The sequence below is a fragment of the Branchiostoma lanceolatum genome, chromosome 2, assembly GCF_035083965.1.
Source record: "Branchiostoma lanceolatum isolate klBraLanc5 chromosome 2, klBraLanc5.hap2, whole genome shotgun sequence".
Lineage (NCBI taxonomy): Eukaryota > Metazoa > Chordata > Leptocardii > Amphioxiformes > Branchiostomatidae > Branchiostoma > Branchiostoma lanceolatum.
The window spans coordinates 15,365,194-15,391,708 of record NC_089723.1 but is presented as its reverse complement, the minus strand read 5'-3'; the positions used below and the strand labels follow the sequence as shown (position 1 = coordinate 15,391,708).

The 26,515-nt window shown below is 41.4% G+C and overlaps 2 protein-coding genes and 1 long non-coding RNA gene across 4 annotated transcripts in view; 2 read left to right on the top strand and 1 right to left on the bottom strand.

The window, feature by feature from the left end:
- LOC136427571 (lysosomal aspartic protease-like) overlaps window positions 1-8,060 on the top strand; it is a 30,207-nt gene extending 22,147 nt beyond the window's left edge. Inside the window, exons 9-13 of the mRNA XM_066416533.1 lie at window positions 1,810-2,009; window positions 2,564-2,686; window positions 3,316-3,460; window positions 6,349-6,447; window positions 7,893-8,060. Of these exons, the coding sequence (XP_066272630.1) occupies window positions 1,810-2,009; window positions 2,564-2,686; window positions 3,316-3,460; window positions 6,349-6,447; window positions 7,893-8,060 (735 nt within the window). The remainder of the gene's footprint in view (window positions 1-1,809; window positions 2,010-2,563; window positions 2,687-3,315; window positions 3,461-6,348; window positions 6,448-7,892) is intronic.
- Window positions 8,061-12,512: 4,452 nt separating this feature from the next.
- Window positions 12,513-16,075, bottom strand: LOC136427570 (beta-1,3-galactosyltransferase 1-like). Its single transcript, XM_066416532.1, has one exon. It carries the CDS (start codon window positions 15,538-15,540, stop codon window positions 14,527-14,529), a length of 1,014 nt encoding a protein of 337 aa, XP_066272629.1. The 5' UTR covers window positions 15,541-16,075; the 3' UTR covers window positions 12,513-14,526.
- Window positions 16,076-17,210: 1,135 nt separating this feature from the next.
- LOC136427569 (uncharacterized) lies at window positions 17,211-20,132 on the top strand. 2 transcript variants are annotated; one of them, XR_010754473.1, is made up of 3 exons: window positions 17,211-18,534; window positions 19,059-19,173; window positions 19,346-20,132. It is a non-coding gene; the product is annotated as an uncharacterized lncRNA (long non-coding RNA). The 2 variants fall into 2 exon arrangements; XR_010754472.1 differs by having other exon boundaries at window positions 17,211-19,173.
- Window positions 20,133-26,515: the final 6,383 nt, after the last annotated feature.

Genomic DNA, 26,515 nt, shown 5'->3' with positions numbered 1-26,515 from the left:
TTTAGGTAGTATATAGCTTCTGGGACGGCAGGTGAGTGGTGTGAATTATGGCCCCCTAGCTGCTCGTTTGGAACTGCAGTTGGCGTTTTTGTTAATACCTTTGGAGACGAATAACTTCAGCAGGGATTGACGGATTATCATAATCTATGGCATGTGGATAGTTTCGGTGATGCTTTACAAAATTGAATACTTGTCATGCAAATAAGACGATAATTTGCATAATAAATGAGGAAAGTTTATCAATCCGCCAAAAGCTTGTAGTCAAATTTCATGCAAGTGCTATGGTAATGATTTTTAAGTGGTGTACAGCTCTTGGGGCAGGTAGTAACTGATGTAAGTTTAGAACCCCTAGTGGCTTGCTTAGAACTGCAGTGGGCTTTTTTGATGTTACCTTTGGAGGTGAATAACTCGGGTAGGGTTTGATGAATTTGCATTGCTTTGGACAGGTAGGTTATTGAGGTAATGATTAACAAATATAGACGTAAGAAATTGTAATCAGTGTCTAATTAAGTGGTGAAATAGGCTTGTTTATGATTGCGTTTAAGTACCTTTTGTTGACCTATATTCAAGGACAACACCTGCTTGTCAGCAGGCCTGTGTAAATTAGATTGATGCTCTCTGGTGATCTCACTACCACCGTCCAAACTACTCTCCCGCTGGGACGGAGCTAAATCAACAAACACAGGAAAGGTCAGGCCCTGTGAGGGACTATCGTCAACCAGATGGTCCTGACGTCGTACCTGATAGGGAAACACTACTTCATTCAGCCACCTAAAGAACGCAACAACGAACTTGTCTTCCAATTTAGTCTTCATACGAGGTCAAAGTTCGGAATTCCTCCCACCCTATCATCGCTACCTACCGCCCGGGAGGGGAACTGCCGTTACCGAGAAATTGTCCTTCCTTGCTAATTGGCAACACGTCTTGGGTGACCATGGAAGAAATTAGAGATTCCTCCACCAATGATCTGATGGCTAAGGGAATCATTTAAAGAATCGATGTTTCAGCTACCACACGCGTTTTTGAGGCACTGGTTTGTTGTGTCCAGCAGGAGTCAGGACTAACGAGCCCGGTAAATTATGTTACCAACGTGAGGTGCACAGGAGACAGGAGAGGGGCAAAGTACACGGACTATCCTATTGTGCGAGCAGGGGGGTAACGTTCATCAGTACGCAGGACTAGAGAGTCTGTTTGATCTTTAATAGTGCGATACTTTGTCTGCTGGTCACTCTCACTTTCACTGTCACTCTGGTTTGAAAAACCCCTCAAAGTGATCATCATCTGACACGGTCTCAGCATCGCCGTTAACGTCTGTGGTTGTGTGCGATGTTTGTGGTCCCGGATTTTTGTAGTCAGCATAACTCAAGAATGGATGGATTATGACGATACTTGGTACGAGTATGACTACATGTATGTGGGCAGGTATTGGGAAGACGAAGGTCAGGGTCGATTTTGGGCCCCTGGTATGTGACCCTGGTACTTCAGCAGAACTGAACGTGCTATGGTCTTGATCCTTTGGTGTCAGGAAGCTTGTGATGTAAGTAGAATTGTTGTAGCTTTGGGCCCCCTAGCAGCTTGCTCTTGATCTGCAGTGACATTTTGTCAAAATATCCTTAACGGGAATAACTGAACACAGCCACCAAACTTCAAGTCTCTTGACTATTGGTATAATCCCCTAATTATTCGGCGAAGATATGTGTTCGTGGAACTCTAGTTGACCTAGATATTGTAGCGCTATATTTTAAAAGAAATGCATCTGTTGCATTTTGTCCCTTTTTATCAATGGATAAACATTTCTTTGCAACGCAGGTCGCGGGCTTAAGCGTGGTAGACCAAACGTTTGCAGAGGCTATGTCGGAACCTGGCGTGGCGTTCGTGGCGGCAAAGTTCGACGGTATACTCGGTATGGGGTACAGCAACATCGCTGTGGATGGCGTCACACCAGTCTTCGACAACATGGTGAAGCAAAAGCTAGTAAAGGCACCTGTATTCAGTTTCTACTTGAACAGGTCAGACAAAACCTTTCTCTTTGTGTGGGGGGTGGGGGGTGTGGGGGGTGGGGTGTGTATTCAGCTATTAACCTGTTATAACACTGTCGAAGTCCAACATTCCAGCTAACATAGGTTGTGCATTCAGAATACAAGCCGTCTTCGAGATGCTTCAACTAGAACACGCTGTTCTTGTTTTCGTGGCCATGCCATGGCCGTTCGCAAAATTGTAATATAATGTCTCTACTGAAAATGGTTGCGTCTAATGAACTGTTGGTGAGTTTTGTCCATACAAATTGCTGATTTCATCGCATGTTTTCTTGCACATTGAAAAAAGTAACAATCCATATACCAAACAAAAACACACATACTAACATTTCTACAAATCAATCAAAAGGATCTTGAGTTATAGGTTACAACAAAAACAGTAGCCCTAATAAAACCTTCTCTGAGGTAACGAAATGCTTTGACCTACAGATGTATGTGATGAGTCCAGATTGTGGATTAATACATTGCACAGTTGATATTGCTTATATTTGATACTCTAAAGTGGTTTCTTTGTTTTGTTTCAAAAGGGATCCAACCGCAGAAGTGGGAGGCGAGATCATCTTGGGAGGTTCAGACCCGAATCACTACGAAGGCGAGTTCACATATCTACCTGTTACCAGGAAGGGGTATTGGCAATTCACCATGGATGGGTAAGTTGTGTTTATTGTAAAGGGCACTAAAGATTTATGACTGGAATAATTTAGGAAAGGTCGGTTAGATATTATTTTGTCACAAGATGCTTGAACTAAGACTTTTTTGGCGACACCTCGGGGGCGGATGCATTTATTATAGTATTACAAGCCCTTTGTTGATTTGTATGTGTAAGGCACAATTTTGTGCAACTTGCTGCTTTGAGCGCAGACATGGGCTGTCTTTTATTGATGTTTGAAATATATTTGTGTGTGTTTCTGGCAAGAGGGAACCGCATACATGCATGTTGGATCATTTTTGTTGTTGATAGGCATGAACGTTTTTGTTTCAACTGAGAACCACATACTTTGCGATAACGTATGAACAGAAGCATTATGTTGAATTTTGATTTGAAATATTGAAAGGCTCTGTTACAAAATGTTTGGCAGCCCATTGATACCAAAATGTTTTTACAAAGCAGTGACACTAAGCATATTAGATGTAAATTTGACTTCATGTTGAATAAGAAAAATCTGAATATTTATGTAACTATATATATGTATATGTAACGTATGCATATTGCGTATTGTTAACCATGCGTCGCCTATGTTTCCTTAATAGCTTTTTTTGTTTCATTTCTTTATATTAGCGTGAGCTTAGTAGGTGGAAACAGTTTTTGTAAGGGTGGCTGCCAAGCTATTGCTGACACCGGTACCTCACTGATAGCGGGTCCCGTTGATGAAGTGACTGCGATAAACAAGGCACTAGGAGGCACACCTGTCGTAGGAGGAGAGGTTGGTTTCCGTATTGCATAGTCACGGGTGTGAATTAGCCTGGGTACCATCCTTTTTCTACCGGGGCTCCTACACTTAGCCTGGGTGCCATCCTATTTCTACCGGGGGCTCCTACAATTAGCCTGGGTGCCAATTTCTACCGGGGGCTCCTACACTTAGCCTGGGTGCCATCCTATTTCTACCGGGGGCTCCTACACTTAGCCTGGGTGCCATCCTATTTCTACCGGGGGCTCCTACACTTAGCCTGGGTGCCATCCTACTTCTACCGAGGGTTCCTACACTTAGCCTGGGTGCCATCCTATTTCTACCGAGGGTTCCTACACTTAGCCTGGGTGCCATCCTATTTCTACCGGGGGCTCCTACACTTAGCCTGGGTGCCATCCTATTTCTACCGGGGGCTCCTACACTTAGCTATTAGCCTGGGTGCCATCCTATTTTTACCGGGGGCCCCTACACTTAGCTATTAGCCTGGGTGCCATCCTATTTCTACCGGGGGCCCTACACTTAGCTATTAGCCTGGGTGCCATCCTATTTTTACCGGGGGCCCCTACACTTAGCTATTAGCCTGGGTGCCATCCTATTTCTACCGGGGGCCCCTACACTTAGCTATTAGCCTGGGTGCCAACCTATTTTTACCGGGGGCTGACCTACACTTAGCCTGGGTGCCATCCTATTTCTACCGGGGGCCCTACACTTAGCTATTAGCCTGGGTGCCATCCTATTTTTACCGGGGGCTCCTACACTTAGTCTGGGTGCCATCCTATTTCTACCGGGGGCTCCTACACTTAGCCTGGGTGCCATCCTACTTCTTTCGAGGGCTCCTTCACTTAGCCTGGGTGCCATCCTATTTCTACCGAGGGCTTCTACAATAATAGCCTGGGTGCCATCCTATTTCTACTGGGGGCTCCTACACTTAGCATGGTGCCATCCTATTTCTACTGGGGGCTTCTACACTTAGCCTGGGTGCCATCCTATTTCTACTGGGGGCTCCTACACTTAGCCTGGGTGCCATCCTATTTCTACTGGGGGCTCCTACACTTAGCCTGGGTGCCATCCTATTTCTACTGGGGGCTCCTACACTTAGCCTGGGTGCCATCCTATTTCTACTGGGGGCTTCTACACTTAGCCTGGGTGCCATCCTATTTTTACCGGGGGCTCCTACACTTAGTCTGGGTGCCATCCTATTTCTACTGGGGGCTCCTACACTTAGCCTGGGTGCCATCCTATTTCTACCGGTGGCTCCCACACTTAGCATGGTGCCATCCTATTTCTACTGGGGGCTTCTACACTTAGCCTGGGTGCCATCCTATTTCTACTGGGGGCTCCTACACTTAGCCTGGGTGCCATCCTATTTCTACTGGGGGCTCCTACACTTAGCCTGGGTGCCATCCTATTTCTACTGGGGGCTTCTACACTTAGCCTGGGTGCCATCCTATTTTTACCGGGGGCTCCTACACTTAGCCTGGGTGCCATCCTATTTCTACTGGGGGCTTCTACACTTAGCCTGGGTGCCATCCTATTTTTACCGGGGGCTCCTACACTTAGTCTGGGTGCCATCCTATTTCTACTGGGGGCTCCTACACTTAGCCTGGGTGCCATCCTATTTCTACCGGTGGCTCCCACACTTAGCATGGTGCCATCCTATTTCTACTGGGGGCTTCTACACTTAGCCTGGGTGCCATCCTATTTCTACTGGGGGCTCCTACACTTAGCCTGGGTGCCATCCTATTTCTACTGGGGGCTCCTACACTTAGCCTGGGTGCCATCCTATTTCTACTGGGGGCTTCTACACTTAGCCTGGGTGCCATCCTATTTTTACCGGGGGCTCCTACACTTAGCCTGGGTGCCATCCTATTTCTACTGGGGGCTTCTACACTTAGCCTGGGTGCCATCCTATTTTTACCGGGGGCTCCTACACTTAGTCTGGGTGCCATCCTATTTCTACTGGGGGCTTCTACACTTAGCCTGGGTACCATCCTATTTCTACCGGTGGCTCCCACACTTAGCACGGTGCCATCCTATTTCTACTGGGGGCTTCTACACTTAGCCTGGGTGCCATCCTATTTCTACTGGGGGCTCCTACACTTAGCCTGGGTGCCATCCTATTTCTACTGGGGGCTCCTACACTTAGCCTGGGTGCCATCCTATTTCTACTGGGGGCTTCTACACTTAGCCTGGGTGCCATCCTATTTTTACCGGGGGCTCCTACACTTAGTCTGGGTGCCATCCTATTTCTACTGGGGGCTCCTACACTTAGCCTGGGTGCCATCCTATTTCTACCGGGGGCTTAGATAGGAATCATGGCATTCTTGTCTAAATACGGCAACATGCTTAATGCCTAAGCAGGCTAAAGCGTACATGTAAGTTGCATGTTAAATTTTCTTTTAATTTTTCATCTACATTTTTAGAAGTTTCGATTATGTTAAATACCATCATGATGGTAGAAAAAGACTATTTGTCGGATGCTCTGATTTTCTTCTTGTGAGGAAAACATGCACACATGAACAAACTCACAGACCCATACGCAAACATAAAATCATGTGGAACGCCAAGAGTTACTTGGTATACAAACATGAATAATCCAGCATTCCCGGAAACACTCTCTCATACACATACACGCACACGCTCGCACACACACACACGCACGCGCACACACACACACACACACACACACACATTTACACACACACACATACACATACATACACACACGCATACACGCGCATGCACTCACTCACAATCACACTAAAACAAACACACCCACACACAAACACACACAGTGACACACACACATACACACAAAGAATATTGGTAAAATATACAGTTAGGCGCTCACTGTCATCTAACCGGCAACCCCTGTGACAAGTGATGATTTCTCTTACTTGCAGTACGAAATCAACTGTGACAAAATCCCAGGTCTTCCTGTCATCTCCTTCAAGTTGGGTGGCAAGGACTTCCCACTAACTCCGGACCAATACGTGCTGAAGGTAAGTAAATCATGATTAACACTAAGCTTTGTGTTCAATGCAAAATGAAACAAAATTGAAGTTGTGAATGTGTAGGATATAAAACATAATTTATACTGAGTGACACATAGTACTTTACAATGCTCTGTTTTAGTTCGGTGACGGTTGAGTCGAATGTCAGAGAAATATATTTGTTATGGTCCTGCATTCATGAGAATAGACCTTATGTGATTAGGTCACGAAAGCCATGCTTGATTTTCCCATGATCATATATGCCTGTTATTTCCCATGATCATAAATTATATGCCTGTTATTTTCAAAGCATTATGTGCTATATCCTTGGAAAGCTTGCGTATGCTTTTATTTAAGATGACTTTTGTTATGATCACGCTTTTGTACGACCAGCACGATGACTGATTTTCGTTGGTGTCAGGGTCGTCCCAAAATGCGTCTGCCAACGTCAGACACTGTCTTAAGTTTATTTATCTATTCAGCATGCCAGGGTTGCCCAACTAGCGGGAGGCTATTACTATTAGGGCGAACCCATGTGCAGCCATAGGACTGTAAATTTGAACCACTCACATCGGAAAGGACCCCTACTCTTTTCAATAAGTGCGTTGGGTTCTTTAACGTGCTCGAGGGGTGTCTCTCCTCAAACACGGGACCTCCATTTAACGTCCTTTCCGAGGGACATCCCTTACCGAAGCTAGGTACCCATTTACACCTGAGTGAAGTGAGGAAAATCGTGTTAAGTGCCTTTCTAAAGGGCACAGCATCGGGGGATATCGGTGGTTTCGAACCCGGGACCTCTCGGTTGTGGGCAAAACACCCTACCGATTGCACCAAATGATGCCACTAACTTAGTGAGAAAACTTTCGGCACTTTTGTCCTCAGACTCAATTGTACGGTCGGTTCTGGTGTTCTATATTTGACAGTATGATCGTAACAAATGTGTCATTGCAAAGGTTTACGCTTTCCAATAATACATAATATTGCTAGGAAACAATTGGGAAAGTGACAACGGGGAAATGATCAGATTAAAGTTTCTGAGCTTTTTATGGGTGAGTGTACATTTGCAGGATATCCGATTTGGATGCAAACATTTGGACATTACAGGCATTTCGTCCATAGTAATATGTATTATCAATTTACACAAATATGTGAAAAGGTGTGTTGCTGTGTTTTGGAAATGATGTTACTCTTAAATGAAACCATACCGCCTGTCCTTTTGTTTGGTTAGTGATTTTCACAGCCAAAACAAAAAATGACAAATCATTACTTCTCTTTGGTTTCGCTTTGGGAGCTGAGAGTTGAGAGGATGTGAGTCCTTTTAAATGTTTGTATCTTCAACCAATATTTATCTTTTGATATCCTTAATCTTCAATAATGTCAGGTCCAAACGTCTGAAAAAAGACCGGTAAGGCAATTTGATATTTGTGGTAACTTTCCGTTATTTATCATTTCAGGTCTCCCAGATGGGCCAAGAGCAATGTCTGAGTGGTTTCATGGGAATGGACATTCCTTCGCAGGCGGGCCCACTATGGATCCTGGGAGATGTGTTCATTGGTCCGTACTACACCGAGTTTGACATGGAGCAGAACAGGGTTGGCTTTGCTCAAACAAAGATTAATTAGCCCATACTTAGCATCATTAGTTCACCATTCCCATCATATGGCATATCATATCATAACTTGATAACATAACATCACATAACATGACAATGTATCAAAATGGAACACAAGTCATTGTGTATCAACAACATATGGTATCAAATCAGAATGTTAATGTTACGATGCTAAACTTAATCAAAAATTGTGAGCATTATTTCGTTTCTTCTTATGACATCACTCAAAAAGGACATTGGTAAATCATGCTATTTTGTGGCTAAGAAATTTGCTGTGTTAGTTCAAAAGTTAACCTGTACACTACCAAAAATCATTTTTCTTATCTTTCTTGTTTTTCCTTATACAGAGAAAATGTTTCTGTCTGTAAGTGTCAGCCAGAATGTTATTCTGTATACAAGAATCCCTGTATCAAGCACAAACAAGAATCCCTGTTTTAAGTAAAAACAAGAATTGCATCTAAGAATTTTTTTCTTAAGTTAACTTAAACCGAGAAAGTTCAAGAAAATAATTACAGAATCAAATTTTCTAGAAAAAATAACTTATGGTAAGAATCTCTAAGAATAAAGATTTGAGGAAACAAAAAACAAATCTTATATCGAGCCAGAGAAAGCAATTTTTTCTTATTTTTCTAGAAAATTCTTATTGGAAAACAGCATGCTAGAAATACTTTCTTGAACATTCTTGATATAAGTTAACTTTAGAAAAAAATTCTTCATGTAAGAATTGACATAGACCAGACTTCCCAGAAGGATTCTTGAATTTTCTTGTTTTTCCTTTGTATAAGAAAATATTTCTCAACATAAGAAAACAACAAAAATAAGAAAGAATAAAAAAAATGATTTTTGGTAGTGTATTACTTGGCGATTCAAAATGATCGTTGTTAAGTTAAATCTAGATCCCTTTTCAAGTCCAAATGACTTTGAAAAAGGCACTTTCCTTTACTGTTCCTTTGTTTAATACTGTGTGCGTTAGATACCAGTGCCTGGACATTTCTATTTGCTGTCTTAGTTTAATTATTCAGTGATAGTTACTTAAGTATTAGTAAGGTCACAATTTCATTGTTTCAAGTCCAAATGGCTTCCCAAAAGGCACTTTCGCACTCTGTTTCCTTAATAATACAGTATGCGTGAGATGCCAGTGCCTGGACTTTTCCTTTAAATTCTCTGTATTATTTCAAGAATTAATTATATTTAATTAGCGATTATTAAGGTAAATTTATCGTTTCATGTCCAAATGGCTTTCCAAAAGGCACTTTCGCACTCTGTTTCCTTAATAATACAGTATGCGTTAGATGCCAGTGCCTGGATTTTTCCTTTTAATTCTCTGTATTATTTCAAGAATAGATACTAATTGATTAGCGATTATTAAGGTAAATTTATCGTTTCATGTCCAAATGGCTTACCAAAGGCACTTTCGCACTCTGTTTCCTTAATAATACAGTATGCGTGAGATGCCAGTGCCTGGATTTTTCCTTTTAATTCTCTGTTTTATTTCAAGATTAGATACTAATTGATTAGCGTTTACTAAGGTAAATTTATCGTTTCATGTCCAAATGGCTTACCAAAGGCACTTTCGCACTCTGTTTCCTTAATAATACAGTACGCGTGAGATGCCAGTGCCTGGACTTTTCCTTTTAATTCTCTGTTTTATTTCAAGATTAGATACTAATTGATTAGCGATTATTAAGGTAAATTTATCGTTTCATGTCCAAATGGCTTACAAAAGGCACTTTCGTACTCTGTTGCCTTAATCATACAGTATGCGTGAGATGCCAGTGCCTGGATTTTTCCTTTTAATTCTCTGTATTATTTCTATAATAAATAATAATCAATTAGCGATTATTAAGGTAAATTTATCGTTCCATGTCCAAATGGCTTTCCAAAGGCACTTTCGCACTCTGTTTCCTTAATCATTACAGTATGCGTCAAATGCCAGTGCCTGGACATTAAGATGTTTAGTGAATTAGTTTAATAAGTGTATGTAGTTACTTCACGATGGAAAATGACCGATGATAATATAAACATATTATAACTTCATGTCCAAATGGCTTTCGATAATGCACTTTCGTATACCTGTTACTTTGATTATTACAGAATGCGTCAGTATTGCATGTGCCTGGTCATGGTAATAATCAGCTGATATATATATATATCATCTAAAATCAATGGCATGGACACCAATACCTTTACAATGTTCATCTGTATCATATGTATGGCATTCATAATAAAGGTATGGTAGTTCCCATCCCAGACTTTGTCCCTTTTATCTGCTTCCATTTTTAAATGATTCTCCTTAACCAAGTAGGCACATAAGAAGTCAGCTAGAAATCTTACATTTGAGGCCAATGTAGAAAGCAAATGTAGAATACCTCACCCCCCAACCCACACAATGGTCAACATGCAAACATGAAATGTTCGAGAAGTCATGATGAATAGTAAATATTGCACATTCTTTGATTGGATGGTGATTTTGACAGCCAAACCAAAAATGACAAGTCATCACTTTTCTGTGATTCTGAGAGTTGATAAAACATTATGAACACCATGCTGTTATAGATAGAAGTTCGAAAGTCATGATGATAGTATATTTTTCAAATTATTTCCGTCAAAAAAATGTACTATTCTGAAACATCAGTACAAAACTGATTTTTAGAAATTTGACCCCCTTTTTAGGAATGGACCCTCCCAAAATTGTCCTGATGCAACATGGAATAATCCAGAATACCCATTATCCTGTGAGAAGGTCTATAAGTTTCCAAATAATTCAAGGGCAAGTAAAAAACACAATAGACCCCCAAAATTGTCGAATAAATCCATTCTAAGCGAAGAAAGTTTACAATGAGCAATTATATATTGATAGTCTACATTTCCAGTCAATTCAATGTTGTTTGTTTTCATAATCAGTCCAATAATGTACATTCGGATTGAAAATACAATGTATATGGAAATCACAAATAATCAAGGGGTGTTTCAAGGAAAACATTTAAAAGGCCCAAAGAGATATTCTCGGGCATCCTAACCCAAGTTGCAGGTTATTCGGTTTTAATTGTTATCAAGTACAGCATCCCCCTGAAATATACCCCCCCCCCCAAACTGAAAGAAGTAAAGGAAACTCTGCGGAACAAGCCAAAAGTTAATAAAGAGCAATTTTAAAATATGCCTAAATCACACTTTCTTTGGCATTTGCATTTTGGCTGGAAATAGCCATCAAATATCCTAGGCGTCAAATAAGCACAAAAAGTTAGGGAACATTATTTATTTGAAGTTGATCTATATTTTGTTGTTTTGTGACGAACTTGCATAGTCAGCTATGGGGTTTGATCTTTGAAAGAAGGATCGTAGCAAATATGATATCACTGTAAAGAGTAATAAATCATATTTCCATTTATACATAATATTAGAAAAGGGATAAATGGATAACGGAGATATCGAAAATTCAAGTTTGTAATTTGTTTTTTTGTGCTGAGCGTACAGGTGACATTCCAAGTCTACCATACGTAAAAATCCAGGTCATATTGTAAGGGCATAATAACCCAAAATATACATCTAATTCTATAAGCCGGTATGTTCTTAAAGAATATATATATATATAAGACATTTCAATAAACTGTTCAAAAGAGGAAAACACGGATGTTTTTTCGTATGTTTTTTGGAACACATGATGAACTTTATTGCTCGACAATTGTACATGGCACAATGTATGGCAAGAATGACAGTGCAATTAATACAATGGGTACTAAACTAGTCTATTCTATTCTATTCTGAAAACTATAATCACAAGAATATATGAACGTAAATGGCGTAATGATATAATATATGTTAAACGTTTCGGTCTGTTAAAATACATTCTCTCTTTTGTAAAGCGCTACACATGATATAAACGATATAATTCTGATAAGTACCTTGTTTGAATGTTAAATTATTTCATTTCATCACAATTAAGTAACATCAATTGCACAGTACGGGGGGTGTGAATGGCTCCCTGCTGATCCCGCTGCTGCTCTATTGGTGGGATCCTAGCTCAGTATTTGAGCTGGCGAGAAATTTTCTGCAGAGACCAGACCAGACCCCCACTCGATGTATATTTTAGATATTGGGGGTCTGGTATCCAGGCTAGATTGAGACAATCGTCGCAAACAAGTGTCTCCTGCAAGGACGTTGTTCTGGCATTTAAATCACTAAACAGCAAGATATTTCCTTGATTGGAGAAATAACATATATATTATTATTATGTCTTCTTGTAGGATATCAAAGAAGAAATTATTTTTAGTTTCTGGGGACGATGAATTTTCGGGTGAGAAATACCTAACCCGACAAACAGATTCTGCTCTAGGCCAAAGAATGCCCTGTCTAGCTTACACCAGCGAAAATCCGGATGTCTTGCTGCAAGTTTTGTAAGGCCTTTCATGAATTTGTTTCTAAACATTATTACTACCCCGCCTGAATTCCCTTTGGCGGTCTTTTTAACATCTCTATCACTTCTAAAATAGTTATTCAGATTGAGTTTTATTCATCATGACTTGTGACTCAGAAATATGCACATGAAGTACGTCGTCATTTACAAAGTGCTCATGATTGGTAAAAGTCAGTATTTCAAACTTTAACTATAACATTACGAATTTGAAATAACTTCCATGAACAGATTGAAAATAAGGCACCAAGTTACGCTTCACTAATACATAAACAATTTCAACACCTTGACAGTTCTAGTAGTGGGGTTACAAAAGTGGCTCAATGTTCATCCGTAACGCTGCTGAACAGTACAGTAAAACTTGTGGTCAGTGTGATGGAGTAGCTTTAAAGATCGAGGAATAAAGGAGAGAGTTTATGTCTCTTGGTTTTACTCCTTGTTGCTCGGTAGCGACCCTCTCGACGAAGACTGTTGGAATTGTTCTGAGGTGGGGCAAAGAACTCATTCAGAGGAAAACTACTGTCCTGCAGAATGTGTTGTAGTAGTACTGCGTACCGGTACTGTGTACCGGTACTGTACCGTAAAAATGGATTAAGGACAGGTCCAAAATACCGGATCATGAAGTACCGGTACTGTACCGAAATAAATTTACACCAAGTATGTGGTCATTTTGTGACCCCATTGCCGCATGCAACACCAAACGTGACCAAAATGACACTTTGGAACAGCATATCTAATATGCAACAGATCATTCAGGCTGGCCGGGAGTTTTGATAGCAAGGCCAAAGGAGTTTGCCGGTAGGAAACCTTACGTTTTTTAATAAAGATACTGACAAGTTAAAAACAGTTTATTTTTATGTTTCTGTCATTATTGAAGAAGTTCAGAAAAACACATTTAATTTTTCAAATTCTTCAGGTAGAGGTTCAGGTCCGGACCTGTACCTAAACCTCTGTACCGGTACCTGTACCTGTAGCTGATGTTACGTTTAGGTACGCAGCACTATGTTGTTACGGTAGTGTTTTCAGAGTTGCTGTGTCCCGTCTGCTAGACAGTGACGACAGAGAGTCAGACGGAACCCCTATGATTCTCAGGCAGCGCCTCTGCACACCCTCCAGCATGTTTGACACTTAGTGTTTCGGGAGCCCGTCCCGCACAGGGCTGGCGTACTCCAAGAGGGGTCGTATGACATGAATGTCATATAAATCTGGGTTAACACTTCAGTATGAAGCCCGGCCTTCTTGGCAGCGTAGAAGTAGTAGACCCATGGTCGGGACTTCGCTAACATATAGTGAACATATATGTCCCATGTAAGGTTAAAAGAGACATGCACGCCAAGGAGTTGAAGGATTCTATTCTTCATTTTTCGCCTGGCTTAAGCCAGGTCTTTTGAATGAAGGCAAACAAAATCATATTCTTCTAAGCTAGACACAAACTCGTCATCGTGACATTTCCTGCGAAGGCCACACTGAACGTTCCAAGAGCAGAACTTGACGCACGTTCTCATTCAAATGTACACATTTTGTAACTTCCGTTACCGTTTGAAGTAAGACGTTTCTGACATTAGGATTTGCCACATATAAGGTGCCAAACTATTGTTTTTATGACGACCTAAAACTTTTATTGCTTTTAAAAACGACAATTTGGCACCTTATGTGGCAAATCCTAATGTCAGGAACACGTCTTACTTCAAACGGTAACGGAAGTTACAAAATGTGTACATTTAATGAAAACGAGTGTAATATGATGTATACGCCGCCGTTACGTTGGAGCTCAGTCTCATTCAATGCCAGTGGTGTCAGAGACAAATAAAAACAAGTTCAGCCCCTCTAGGATGGGGTTCCAAGAAAGTGCGGAATGGAACTAATTGGACGAAATAGAACGAATGGAACGAAATAGAACGAAATGGAACGAAATGGAACAAAACAGATTCTTAATGCTTATGTGAATGGGGAAAATTCAAGGGACCGGCAAAAATAACCACTATGGCCAGGTTTGACTGTCTGTTGTTTAAGTTCGTTCCATTTCGTTCCATTTCGTACTTTCTAGGGACCAATAGGGGGTGTATTAGAAAAGACTGGAAACTTTCTCAAATAGCGTCTCCTTTCGTGAGCAGTTTCGGTCACCCTGGACCTTCATGTCGGCCCAAGCCTTCGTTAGGTCACGTGGTTTCATTCCATGTGCCGTCAACAAATCTTTAAACTTACAGTACCTGTACGCAGTGTCCTTCCAACATGAAAACTCGGGGTGGTTTTGAGGCTTGATTCCAGCTTTTTCCGCACAAATTCCCAGATAAACATCTTCTATCTGAACAATAGGCACTTCGAGTGACGTCATGTACAACTTGTGTGCTACGTCAGAAGACATGGCGTAACCAGCACCGATACAATATGGCGGATAAAGCCAGCGCGGGAAAATCTCCGCATCCATGTACCATTTCTTCCCTGGGGTTCGCTCAGGAAATGCCCATGATACAACGCATCCCAACATGAGGTTCAGTTGACCTGCACTCTGCCTGTAATCCGCTAGAGTGCGTACTAGTCTTGGGTAGTTCACAAACATATCGTCGTCTGTTTTCATAACGAATCTTGCCTGTCTGCAGTTCATTGATGTCCATTTCAAGGCAGAAATCGTTTTCAGCGTTAGATTCTCATATGATTCATACGAATCCATTTGTACAAGGTCTCCATACTTTCGACTCTCTTCGATAAGCGTTCTTTGTAAAGTTGGATCGTCCGTTCGTCCAATGACGAACAACGTTGAAAGTTTGTGTCCGACGATGCTTGTCGCGCTGCCCCATGTTTCTCTAATGGCCGCTCTTGCTTCGAAGTGCGCATGTCTTGACGTTACCATGGCAACTAAGAATAGGTCAGGATCCGCACACTTGCCTGTCGGATTTATGGTGAAATCTAGATTGTAGTCTGCTGCCGGTATGTACCAACTGTACTTCTTCTTCGGGTCGCTTTTTAGAACGCCAACTTTGTCGGAAGATGAAATCTTCCACAGCACAATGTAAGCAGCTAGGAAAGCAAAGGAGATTAACAGAGCCAAAATACGACCACTTTTCATCACTGTCCTCATGCCCACGCTAGTTGTCTACGAAATAGTGAAGGGAACGCGGCCCTCGAAAGTGTGTTGGTATTCGAACGTCTCGTCTCGTATTTTGATACTAAACAGAGGAAAACCTGCAAAATGAAAAAAAAAGATTGGTAAATCATCAAAATAGAAAAACAAACATTTGACAGATGCAAAGTATAAAGCTTGGTCCGCATCTGACGTCATTAACTGTTCTGACTCTGAATAATTAATCAATGAAACATCTTGTAAAATTTGCCATGTGTACGTAATATTTTAGTTACGGCTAATCTATATTTGCCTAAGAATAATTATGGAAGTTCTTGACTGAGCCATACCCCAACTTTACCCAACGCCTTGTTTGTGAGTTGAGGCTTCAATACAATATATTTTTATTATTTCGGTGTTGACCAACAAGTCAGGTATTGTTTCAACATATTATCAAAGTATTGATGATGTAGCGCTGTCTTGATGTTGTAAAAGTGTGGGAGATATATATAGGAACTGGTTCTCAGTAGACCACATAGTGAGTAGGACATGTGTTATGAATTATCCCGGAAATCCGAATAAAAGAGCAGGGACCCAGTGTCCGAATAAAAGAGCAGTGACCCAGTGTCCCTGCAAACATTCTTGACCAGACATTCAGCGTGTGAGCAATTATCATTTCCTACACTGGTGAACAGTGGTGTGTTGCCGCTTTCGAGCTGCCGAACCCACGGTGTGCGAGATAGGAACTGGTTCGCAGTATAGACTACATAGTGAGTAGGAAATGCGTTATGAATTATGCCGTAATGAAAGAGCAGGGACCCAGTGTCCCTGCAATCATTCTTGACCAGACATTCAGCGTGTGAGCATCTATTCTTTCCTACAAAAGTATTGATGATGTTAAAGTGTGTGTTTATGAGTGAGTGTTTGTGTGTGTCTTTGTGTGTGTTTGTATATATGTGTGTGTGTGTGTGCTTGTGTGTGTGCGTGTGTGTAAATGTGTGTGTGTGTAAATGTGTGTATGTGTAAATGTGTGTGTTTCTATATGTGCGTGTGTGTGTGCGTGCTTGTTTGTGTGTGCTTGTGTGTGTGTGTGTGTGTGTAAATGTGTGTATGTGTAGATGTGTGTGTTTGTATATGTGTGTGTGCGTGTGCGTGCTTGTTTGTGTGTGTGTGTCTGTGTGTGTGTGCGTGTCTGTGTGTGTGTGCGTGTGTGTGTGTGTTTGCGTGCGTGTGTGTGTGTGTGCGTGCGTGCGTGCGTGCGTGCGTGTGTGTGTGTGTGTGTGTGTGTGTGTGTGTGTGTGTGTGTGTGTGGACGTCCGAGTAGCACTCATGGCAGATGTCATTTACACACAGAGAGCATAATAGATAATAATATGCGACAAACGACAAACATGTCCCGGAATACATACACTGTATGTATTTCGGGACATGTTTTTCTGAATGATCCAGTGGCAATTAACGTTGGGTAACATAGATTCGGGATTTTTCCGATAATGGTTGACTGAAATCAATCTAGCAGAACAATAAACCATCCTTTTTTTCTATAATTCTGTCAGTATCATGTACTATCTTTGCACTAATCATATATATGGTAGATTTTGTCTCTAGTCGTGCTGACACCATAATATTTTAACTTAAAACTACCGTCCGCCGCACGCAGAATGACAGTGCTGTCGGACAGGGGGGCACTGCACGAAATGGCCACGTATCCTGACGGATCCGACGTATCCGGAATCGGGCCTCATGGCGTTTCCGAGCGAATCCGGAAAAATCCCAGTTCACTGCTCGGATACTGAAGTGCCCGCAGATCCGACCAATTCCGACGCCGTATTCTTCTGGATTCGTGATGCGCCTCGGATACCCGAAGATATTTGCGCGGATCCCTCGTTTTTTGATATTTGGAATGTTCGGATTGTTTGTATGTCGGTAGTTGCTTCGGATCCTGACGAATAAATACACACGGCACGGCATGATCTCATTTCCTGACGAATCCAGCAGATCCGGAATTGCGCATCATAGCAGATACGGAACGTTTCCGATTGGATCCGATGTACCTCAGATCAGACAATTCCGGCGCCGTATACGTCTGGATCCTTCATACGTTTCGGGTACAGATACGGAACGTTTCCGAGCAAATTCAGACAATTACCAGGTACACCTCAGATCCGGCAATTCCGACGCCGTATACGTCTGGATCCGTGATGCGCGTCGGATACCTGAGGATATTTGCGCGGATCCTTCGTTTCTAGATATTTGTCAATAAGGCAGAGATGTTCGGATTGTTTGTCGGTAGTTGCTTCGGATCCTGACCAACAAATACACACTGCACGGCACGCGGCATGATCTCAGATCCTGACGAATCCAACAGATCCGGAATTGCGCATCATAGCAGATACGGAACGTTTCCGATTGGATCCGATGCACCTCAGATCCGACAATTCCCGCGCCGTATACGTCTGGATCCTTCATATGTTTCGGGTACAAATACGGAACGTTTCCGAGCAAATTCGGACAAATACCAGGAACACCTCAGATCCAGCAATTCTGATGCCGTATACGTCTGGATACGTTTCGGGTACAGATAAAATATCTACTCGGATCTTTCATTTTTTTATGTATTTGCCAATATGTTAGAAGTTCAGATTTGCCAATATGTTAGAAGTCATGAGCTGTCTCGGATCCTGACGTGTACGGAACACGGATTCGTGTCGGATATCCAAATTACCCACAAGACACTTCTGGGCGCGACAAACGTTAACGGTTTTCTTTCGGTTAACAGCACAGACAAGAACGGCGTTTCATCACCTTCTGTGCTTAACATGGCATCGCCAGAGTCTACCATGGTCGACCAGTGATTTTTGAGTGACTTGAGAGTCGAAGGGAATTCGGTGTAAACTCAAACGCACGGAATTGCGACGTTGTCTTCTTCGTGCATGCAATATTCGTCGCCCCCCTCCCCCCTTGTAAACACTGGTAGGGAGTTGATTCATCATTTTGAGGGACTGCCCTTTGGTAAGTACAAATTGAAAAATTCCCGTTTCTAACTAGTTTTGACGTCAGTTATCCTCCTATTGTGGCTTGACATATCATCGCATTCGCATGACCATAAGAATTCTCCAGCCGACCTGCCCTTTTACGGCGTTAGGATCTAGGAAATTTAAAATTTCAATTTGTTCATTCTTGCCAATGGTCATCAGACATGTGTGTCTGGTTAACGTTTCAGATACAAAATAGCAAGCAGTGGAGGGAAAGATAATTAAAGATATGGAAGGGAAGAAAATGTCATAAGTATTTGTCCCACAAAGATCCCACAGTTTGTGGATAGTGAACTAGAACTTATAAGGAGGCAGTAGTGTGCCTCAGTGATTATTTCATTCAGTTATAGCTGTGCATGTTTGATCAATATCATATTCAAGTTATAGATGTAAGTTTTACGTAGTCAATTCAACGATGCCCAGATTCATTTTTTTACACATGCGAGTATGTGATATGTTTAATATTTGTGATTGTTTCCATTTATATATATATATATCCAGTACAGCATCGGCAGATACTTCCTTCACAAATGCAGCACATATTGTGAGGACCTTGGCTGGGAACAAAGCAATCAACTGTCAGATGCTCAGCTGCTGAGTACCTCAGGCTCCTTTGGTAAGTCCATCATCGGTACACTTCAATGTTAGCTGAGAGAGGCATGATGGATATCCATTGTCCCGTGTTTTTTGTAGCTGCTGTGATGAAACGAAGCCCATGTCAAAATCATGTGACATGTTCCTTAAATACGTGAATTGATATTTATTCATCATTTGGTTTTATCATATAGGAACTGGTTCATCACAAGATGGACTCCAAGCTGAGTCCAACATGCAGATACAGAAGAAATCAGCCTTGCCTGTCCCTTACCAAGAGTGCATGGAAGAAGTGAACTCAGATGTAGTCAGAGAATGGGGAGAGGACGATTATACACATGCAGTTCCACGGCATATGCTACTTACGTTTAAAATGTGGCGTGTCATCATGGGAGTTCTTCAGACAGTATAATGTTACTTTCTATTTTCAACCTCTGTATTTGAAACAATTGTATCTGATGGCTTTTAGACGAAGAGCTGGCCACAAATAAGGCTTTTATTACTTTAGTGGAATATTTAGAACATGTAGATGATTTTGGTCCAATGGCACTATACAGTAGTAAATATTACCACAATGTTGTGATGGTGTTAATTGTAATACATTTCATAATTTTTCAGAACATTGTGCTTGCACAACCCCAATTTACCGACATTAACCTGCATATGCAGTGGTGCTTTGAGTATGTGGATGTCCCTCAGCCTGTCTCAAATGAAATGGATCATTTAGCCACATAGTACTTCCGTATTGTATTGTATTTGATAGTTTTTGAACTTAGAAATACATTATGTTGAGATATGAAATGATACATATGTTACATACAGGCTTTCCCAAACTTCCTGTCATTCAAAATGATGTTTTGGGTATAGTTAAATTAGGAATGGAAGCACTTAGTCGGATCCGTTACGGATTCGTTGTTTTGTCCACCTGTATCCGTCAGTATTCACCATTTTCTTCAAAATACAGAAAAATCCCTGTACGCATCCGTCAGGATCTGTGGCATTTCCGTACAGTGTACGGCTCCGTATTCGTCGAAAATCCCTTACTTTCGGATTCTTCAGGAAATATTCCATATACCGGTGCGGAAATAGTCGGATACGTTACACGAATCCGCATGTATCCGTCAGTATCCGCCAAAAATACAGAAAAATTCCTGTTCGTATCCGTCAGGATCGGTGGCATTTCCGTACAGTGTACGGCTCCGTATTCGTCGAAAATCCCTTACTTTCGGATTCTTCAGGAAATATTCCATTTACCGGTGCGGAAATAGTCGGATACCTTACACGAATCCGCATGTATCCGGCAGTATCCGTCAGTATCCGACAAAAATACAGAAAAATCCCGGTACGTATACGCCGGGAAACGAGGCCATTTCGTGCAGTGGGGGCACATTAATTCGGGAGAGAAGATTCGTCTTGAATATCTTACCGCTAGTCACATTTTATACAGCAGCTATTCGTTCCATCCTTGGCTTGAGGAGAGTGCTATGGATATAGACGTGTCCAAGTAAAAAAAATACACGAAAAAACGGCCGTACCGCACACATCAGGCCAGTTCGGGAACAAGCCGTGTGTTGAGTCGGTAGAACTTCACTCAAAGTCGGCCCATCGTCATCATCGGGCAACGTGTAACGTTACATTATTCATGGCAAGTTAGCTGGATGCCGTAGCAATGGTAATACGACTATGTCCATGTGTTCCTTGTTGTGTTAGGAGCAAACTTTGAGGAAAATATCTTCCTCAGTCCACTATCACACGCAGCATTTAGACAAAAAAGTGTTCCTCACAAACCTTTGTCGTCTGCTTGACAACAGGATTCTGGTTAACAATATGGCGGCGGGAAAATACACGTGCCGTAGGTTGTAGCAACAGAAAGGAGTTTTGATGATTAATCACACTTAGAATCCAGTTGCAGGTTAGCAAAAGAGATTGTAATAAGTTGTCTTGTAAATAATTGTGTTTAGCAGGAAGCGGATGTGACATTTTTCTTATAAACCAGCCGACAACCATGTTGTGTAAGTCTCCCACGAAGCCCTCAGACTGTTCCAATAAGGGACGGAGAGTTTTTGACCTCGTCGCCTTATAATCCATGCTTATCGAAGCTTTTCAGACAGTGTTCTGAATACGTAAGTCTGTCAGGTTTGCATTTCTAGCGGTATCACTTATGTTGCATCTAGCAAATATCCCTAAATACCCCGTTTTCGAAAAATCCCGACTTTAAGTACCCCACGAATTTAGGTTACCCAACGTTACAAACTGCACTCAGCTACACCCCCAAAAAGGCACTTTCCAGCTGTAATCGTATGACCACATCACGCACGATGCCCGACGGTGTACGTCCAACATCGAGCGCGGCTGCCGAACTTTGCCTGCTTATTTCTTCTTCAGATACAAACAAGCTTTCATCAGTTTGACGCTTGAGATCATGCAGTTTGGCTGGCTAAAAGGGAATTTCCCATCGATATGAACACACGTTCATGCAACCGTTAATTTTTTGGCCACGGACTATTTGAGGGTAACCCTTCGCAGTAATACACGAATGAGACCATGAGACCAGTTCACCTCCCCACAATCAGCTTTGTAATTTGCGCCAGTCTAGAACGGTTATTTTGATATTGCTATCTTACCAGCGAAGGATTTAATCATTTCCCTTAACATGAAAAGGGAACATTGCCTAGTATCCAGATTGTGTTTTGTTGCTGTTGCTTTCTCAGATCTAAAATCGGTCTAAGTGTCAAAGGGTTGTTGGAATCTGGGCTTTGTTGCTTTAAGTAAGAGGCCCAAAAGACACTACCTTATACCGTGTAAAATCTTCGAGTGAATGAAAGAGGTATATGTGGCAGGAATGTGACTTGGTCTTTGCTTTTTTTCATATCCAGGTGCATTAAGTTTTCCTAAAGGTACCTATGACATAGCATTTACCATAAGGAAAATAAAAGTTTGTGCATGAAATATGCAAATGAGGTCCTCATTAGCATGATTTATATCCAGGTATATTCACCTGTCCTAGAGGTACCTATACCTCAAATATGACACCCGTACCGTTTACCGTAAGGACACAGGTAGTCAGTGGTGTTGACAAACTAAAGCGAAATGTAGACCATTAGCCTGGGTATCAGTCTAATGAAGCGAAGTGTAAACCATTAATATCTTCGCCGAGTACTAGTACTCGAAGAAGATTATGTTTTCGGTTGAGACATCTTTTGGGTGGGTCTGTATGTATGTCAAGAGCATAACTCAAGAAAGCTTCAATGAATTTTTATGATTTTTGGTAGGTGTGTAGTGGTGGTGCAAAGGAAGGCTAAGTTTGAAAATGGTTCACCTTGCGTTTTTCAACAGTACTGCAGCGGACTTTTAATTTTTGTGTTTGTATTTAGGTAAAAAAAATGACGGAAACGTTGATGGATCTTCATGATTTTTTGTAGGTGTGCAGATGATGATGATTTTGTAGGAGTTCGATAATGGGCCTTCTAGCGGGTAGCTAAGGTACTGCAGCGGAGCTTCAAAATGTTGGGGCATATTTTCTGAAAGTGCTATGGTCATGATTTTTGTGTGGTAGATAGTTCATGCCACAGGAAATAAGTTGTGTAAACTTGGGCCCCCTAGCGTCTTGTTTGGAACTGGAGTGGCTATTTTTGTTTTGACCTTCGGACATGAATAATTTGAGAAGGGTTCGATAGATCGTCGTGATGTTTGGTATGTAGAGAGCTCAGATGGTGCTTTACACAATCAATGACTTATTATGCAAATCAGGGGCTATTGAAAAATTGGCGTCACGCCACCCCCCCCCCCCCCCCCCCCCCCCCCACTACAGTTCGGATCGGTCGCATCGGGTTGAAGGTTTTTTAAATGTTTCCCCCGGTTCCCTGTCAGTTATTGCCACTGAAGCCTAGAAATTCCGAAATTCTCCTAAGCTTTCAGGATTTCAGTAACTATACATTATTAAATTTTCAAGCCGGCCGAGTCACGTGCTACCAAGTGAGCTACTGGGACATCGTTGTTCTGCCAGGATTTTTAAAGATACCTAATGTTTGAATCTCACTACACGGCACAGTATTTTGGTCACCTTTTTGTCTATTTTCTTAACAAAATCAGTTCCTTTTTGTGTAATTTTGTGGTAATATATGTTATATGGCCATTCATGGGGATCTGACAGGGCATACAACCACGGATGCCGGCGGAAATGCCCAAATATATGCATGTGGAACGGCTTTTCGGAAGTGAACTACCATACCATTAGCCTGAGTACCAACCTCCGTAGTGACCGCTGGCTCAAAAGAATTCGCTTGCTAACCACGGTTACCATACCATGCCCCTGATGCGGTATGATACTATATTTAACAGTCATACATTGTGACATATCCCAGTGTTTTACCAGCGAGACGTTTTTAACGATTCATGTCCATTACAAAACATAAACCTTTAAAGGGAAACTTTATTGCTTTACCACATAGTTAGCATAGTTGAATATCAATCTACATTGTAATATTTTGCAACCGTTCAGCCTTGAAATCGTTCATTAAATTCGAATCGCTGGACAACAAAGGTCACACGCTACGACTAGAATATACTGCCGTATCCTCGAGTCTAACGTGAAAGGGGCTCCGTCGATGATTGGAAAACCCGTAGAGTAAATCCAAATCATTGACCTCAAAACAAAGTGTCAATACTTTCATCTTTCTTAGAGGGATACTGCAGATAGTTCAGTTCAGACAAATATCAGTATACAACGTCTTAGCTCGCCGGAAGTGCGGCTAGATATATCAACATGTAAATGCAAGAAGAATGGCTCAAGTGGTCATGCAACTCACCTATTCAAAACATCCGACTGTAGCGTTAGATGTTCGCGTATATTTGCTGTGGTCGCTATATATGCTGCCATACAATGGAATATACACGCTAATGAAGCACTCTTAACCTTGACTCGCTTTGGAAACAATGTCAGCGACATATGACTGGTAAGGCCTGAAAAAATTGATGTTGTGTTTCCGATAATGATCCTGAGTGGTAGGTAGGGATTCCCTTTTTTTGGGTCTACTTTTTTTTAAAAGACCTCGACCAAAGTGATCCAACAAATACAGTTTAACGATGTTAATCTGAAATGCATCAGGACACTGATATTTTCAGCATCATATTGTGATTACGCAGATATCTACTATAACTGAAAAGCGAGGAGAAGTAGAATGTATCTAATGATAGTCATATTCTTTTTGTATCCATTAACTGTACTTGTTGTTTTGTTTTGTTGTGACCTGTACTTAGCCAAGTGTGGCAGAAATGTGCAATAAAGGTCTTCATTCATTCATTCATTCATTGTACAAACACAAGTATATTGATAAACTGAAGAAAGAAGGACAACATCTACTACACACTATCACATCAACTTTTAAAAGTCTGAATCTGTTAGCAGAGTGTTAAATACAGGAAAAAGTATGTTTTGAATTCCATCCCTAGAAGATGTCAGATCGGGCAGTTCATGTCCCTTGCCAGCGCCCCCCCCCCCCCCCAAAAAAAAGGCTTGGTTTTTGCAAGGGTCGGTCTGGTGACACAACATTTCTTTCCCCATGCCTAAATATGTTGCTTTCATTGTCATGGTGGTATGAATTATTAATCGTTGCTAGGACTGGATTTCTTTCTCTTCTGTGCGTCACCTCATTCAGTGCACGGAACCAGACAATGGACGAACGTGAGGCCGCTCACATTGATAAATGATCCATGACATATACATAAATATTGAGTTCGTGCTTTGAAATAGGGTACAGGAAGATAACTTTTCAGCTTATTTCAAAATTGTCGCAGATTGAAGCTTGACATGTATACATTTATGTATAATCTTTCATAGCAATGAATCAGAAATATTATCATTGAATCTACGAAGGACAATTTCAACAAGGTCACATACCAGGGGGCCCAAAATCGACCTTGAACTTTGGCTTCACAACACCCACCCACATACCAAATATCATTTTAATCCATCCAGAGGTTCTGGAGTTATGCTGTCTACAGTAATGCGAAAACACAAACACACACACACACACACACACACACACACACACACACACACACACACACACACAGACAGACACACCCAAAACTATATCTCCATTTTTTGATATTGCCGATGGCAGGTTGTCTGTTAGTATCGATTGCTCGCCATTCCCGTGTGATGCAGCTATTACAGTTCCCTTTGTCACGCCAAATTTCTGAGCTTGCCAAAAAAATGCAAATACCACCAGGTCAGCTACTGCACCTGAGCACGACACTTGGGGGGGGGGGGGGGGGTGACTGTAGTATACGTGAGAGGAGTACTCTAAGTGCAAAACATACGTAGGATGTGGTATTTTGAAGCAGAAGTCTAACCATAACTCTAACTCCAGCCCAAAACCCCTTCCCTATTCTTAACGCTAATCCTACATGTAAATCTTGCCCTGTCCCTATCGGCTGCCTATCCCTAACTCCACACAGGCGCAGTACCTAACCTCTCACGTATTTGGCAGCTCAAGGATTTGGTGTCACACTGGGTCCATTCATGGTGTACTAGTAAGTTATTTTCCGTGATATTTCTATTTGGGCAGTGACAGTGGACGTCTGACATAGAGTAATGTATACTGCAGTTTGATGATAGACGTGGGACCCTGAGAATGATCTTACACGCAGTTAAATGTGTAAATACTACCACTATGGTCTCGAGGAATATAGTTTTAGACAGATCATCCGGGGGAGATATGGAACTCTGAACTATTCAATTGACTTACGACAAAAATGTTAGATTTACAGAGGTAAACATTTATGTCACTTTGTCAGGAGCTTTGCTTAATTTGATAAGTATTTGAAGGTTTGGATCAACCAATCAAGCTGTACACTCCGAATCATAGTACGTTTCCCATCTTTCAGTTGTAAGTTTTGTAAATGCGTTTGTGCAAAATGAATTTGGTTACACCTCTTTACACTAGATGCTGCGACTGAGTTTTTTTTATTCGTTTTTGGTTTTAAACTCAGGAAGAATCAATCAAGCTTGGCCCTACACTCTAGCCACAACAATCCCCAAAGCAGATACGGTCCCCAATCAGATACTTTTGATGTGTAATGTCAGAAACCAAGGTAAAGGAAACTAACTTAGTTATTTGTCACAAATAAACATGCAATTGACATATAATAAAAGGATGAAAATTCTTATTCTAATGCATTATGAATCAATTTAGGAACGTTTAGTTTAAAATTAGTACAAATATGTTGTAGCGAGAATTTCCTAATTAATGAATGAATGAATGAATGAAGACCTTTATTGCACACACATACCCAACTGGGTTTAGTACAGGTCACAACAGAAAACATCACAGTTTGCAAATACACACATATATACATAC

What these genes read in the sequence shown, in the direction of transcription:
- LOC136427570 (XM_066416532.1), bottom strand. Translation starts at nt 15,540, where the DNA reads ATGAGGACAGTGATGAAAAGTGGTCGTATTTTGGCTCTGTTAATCTCC.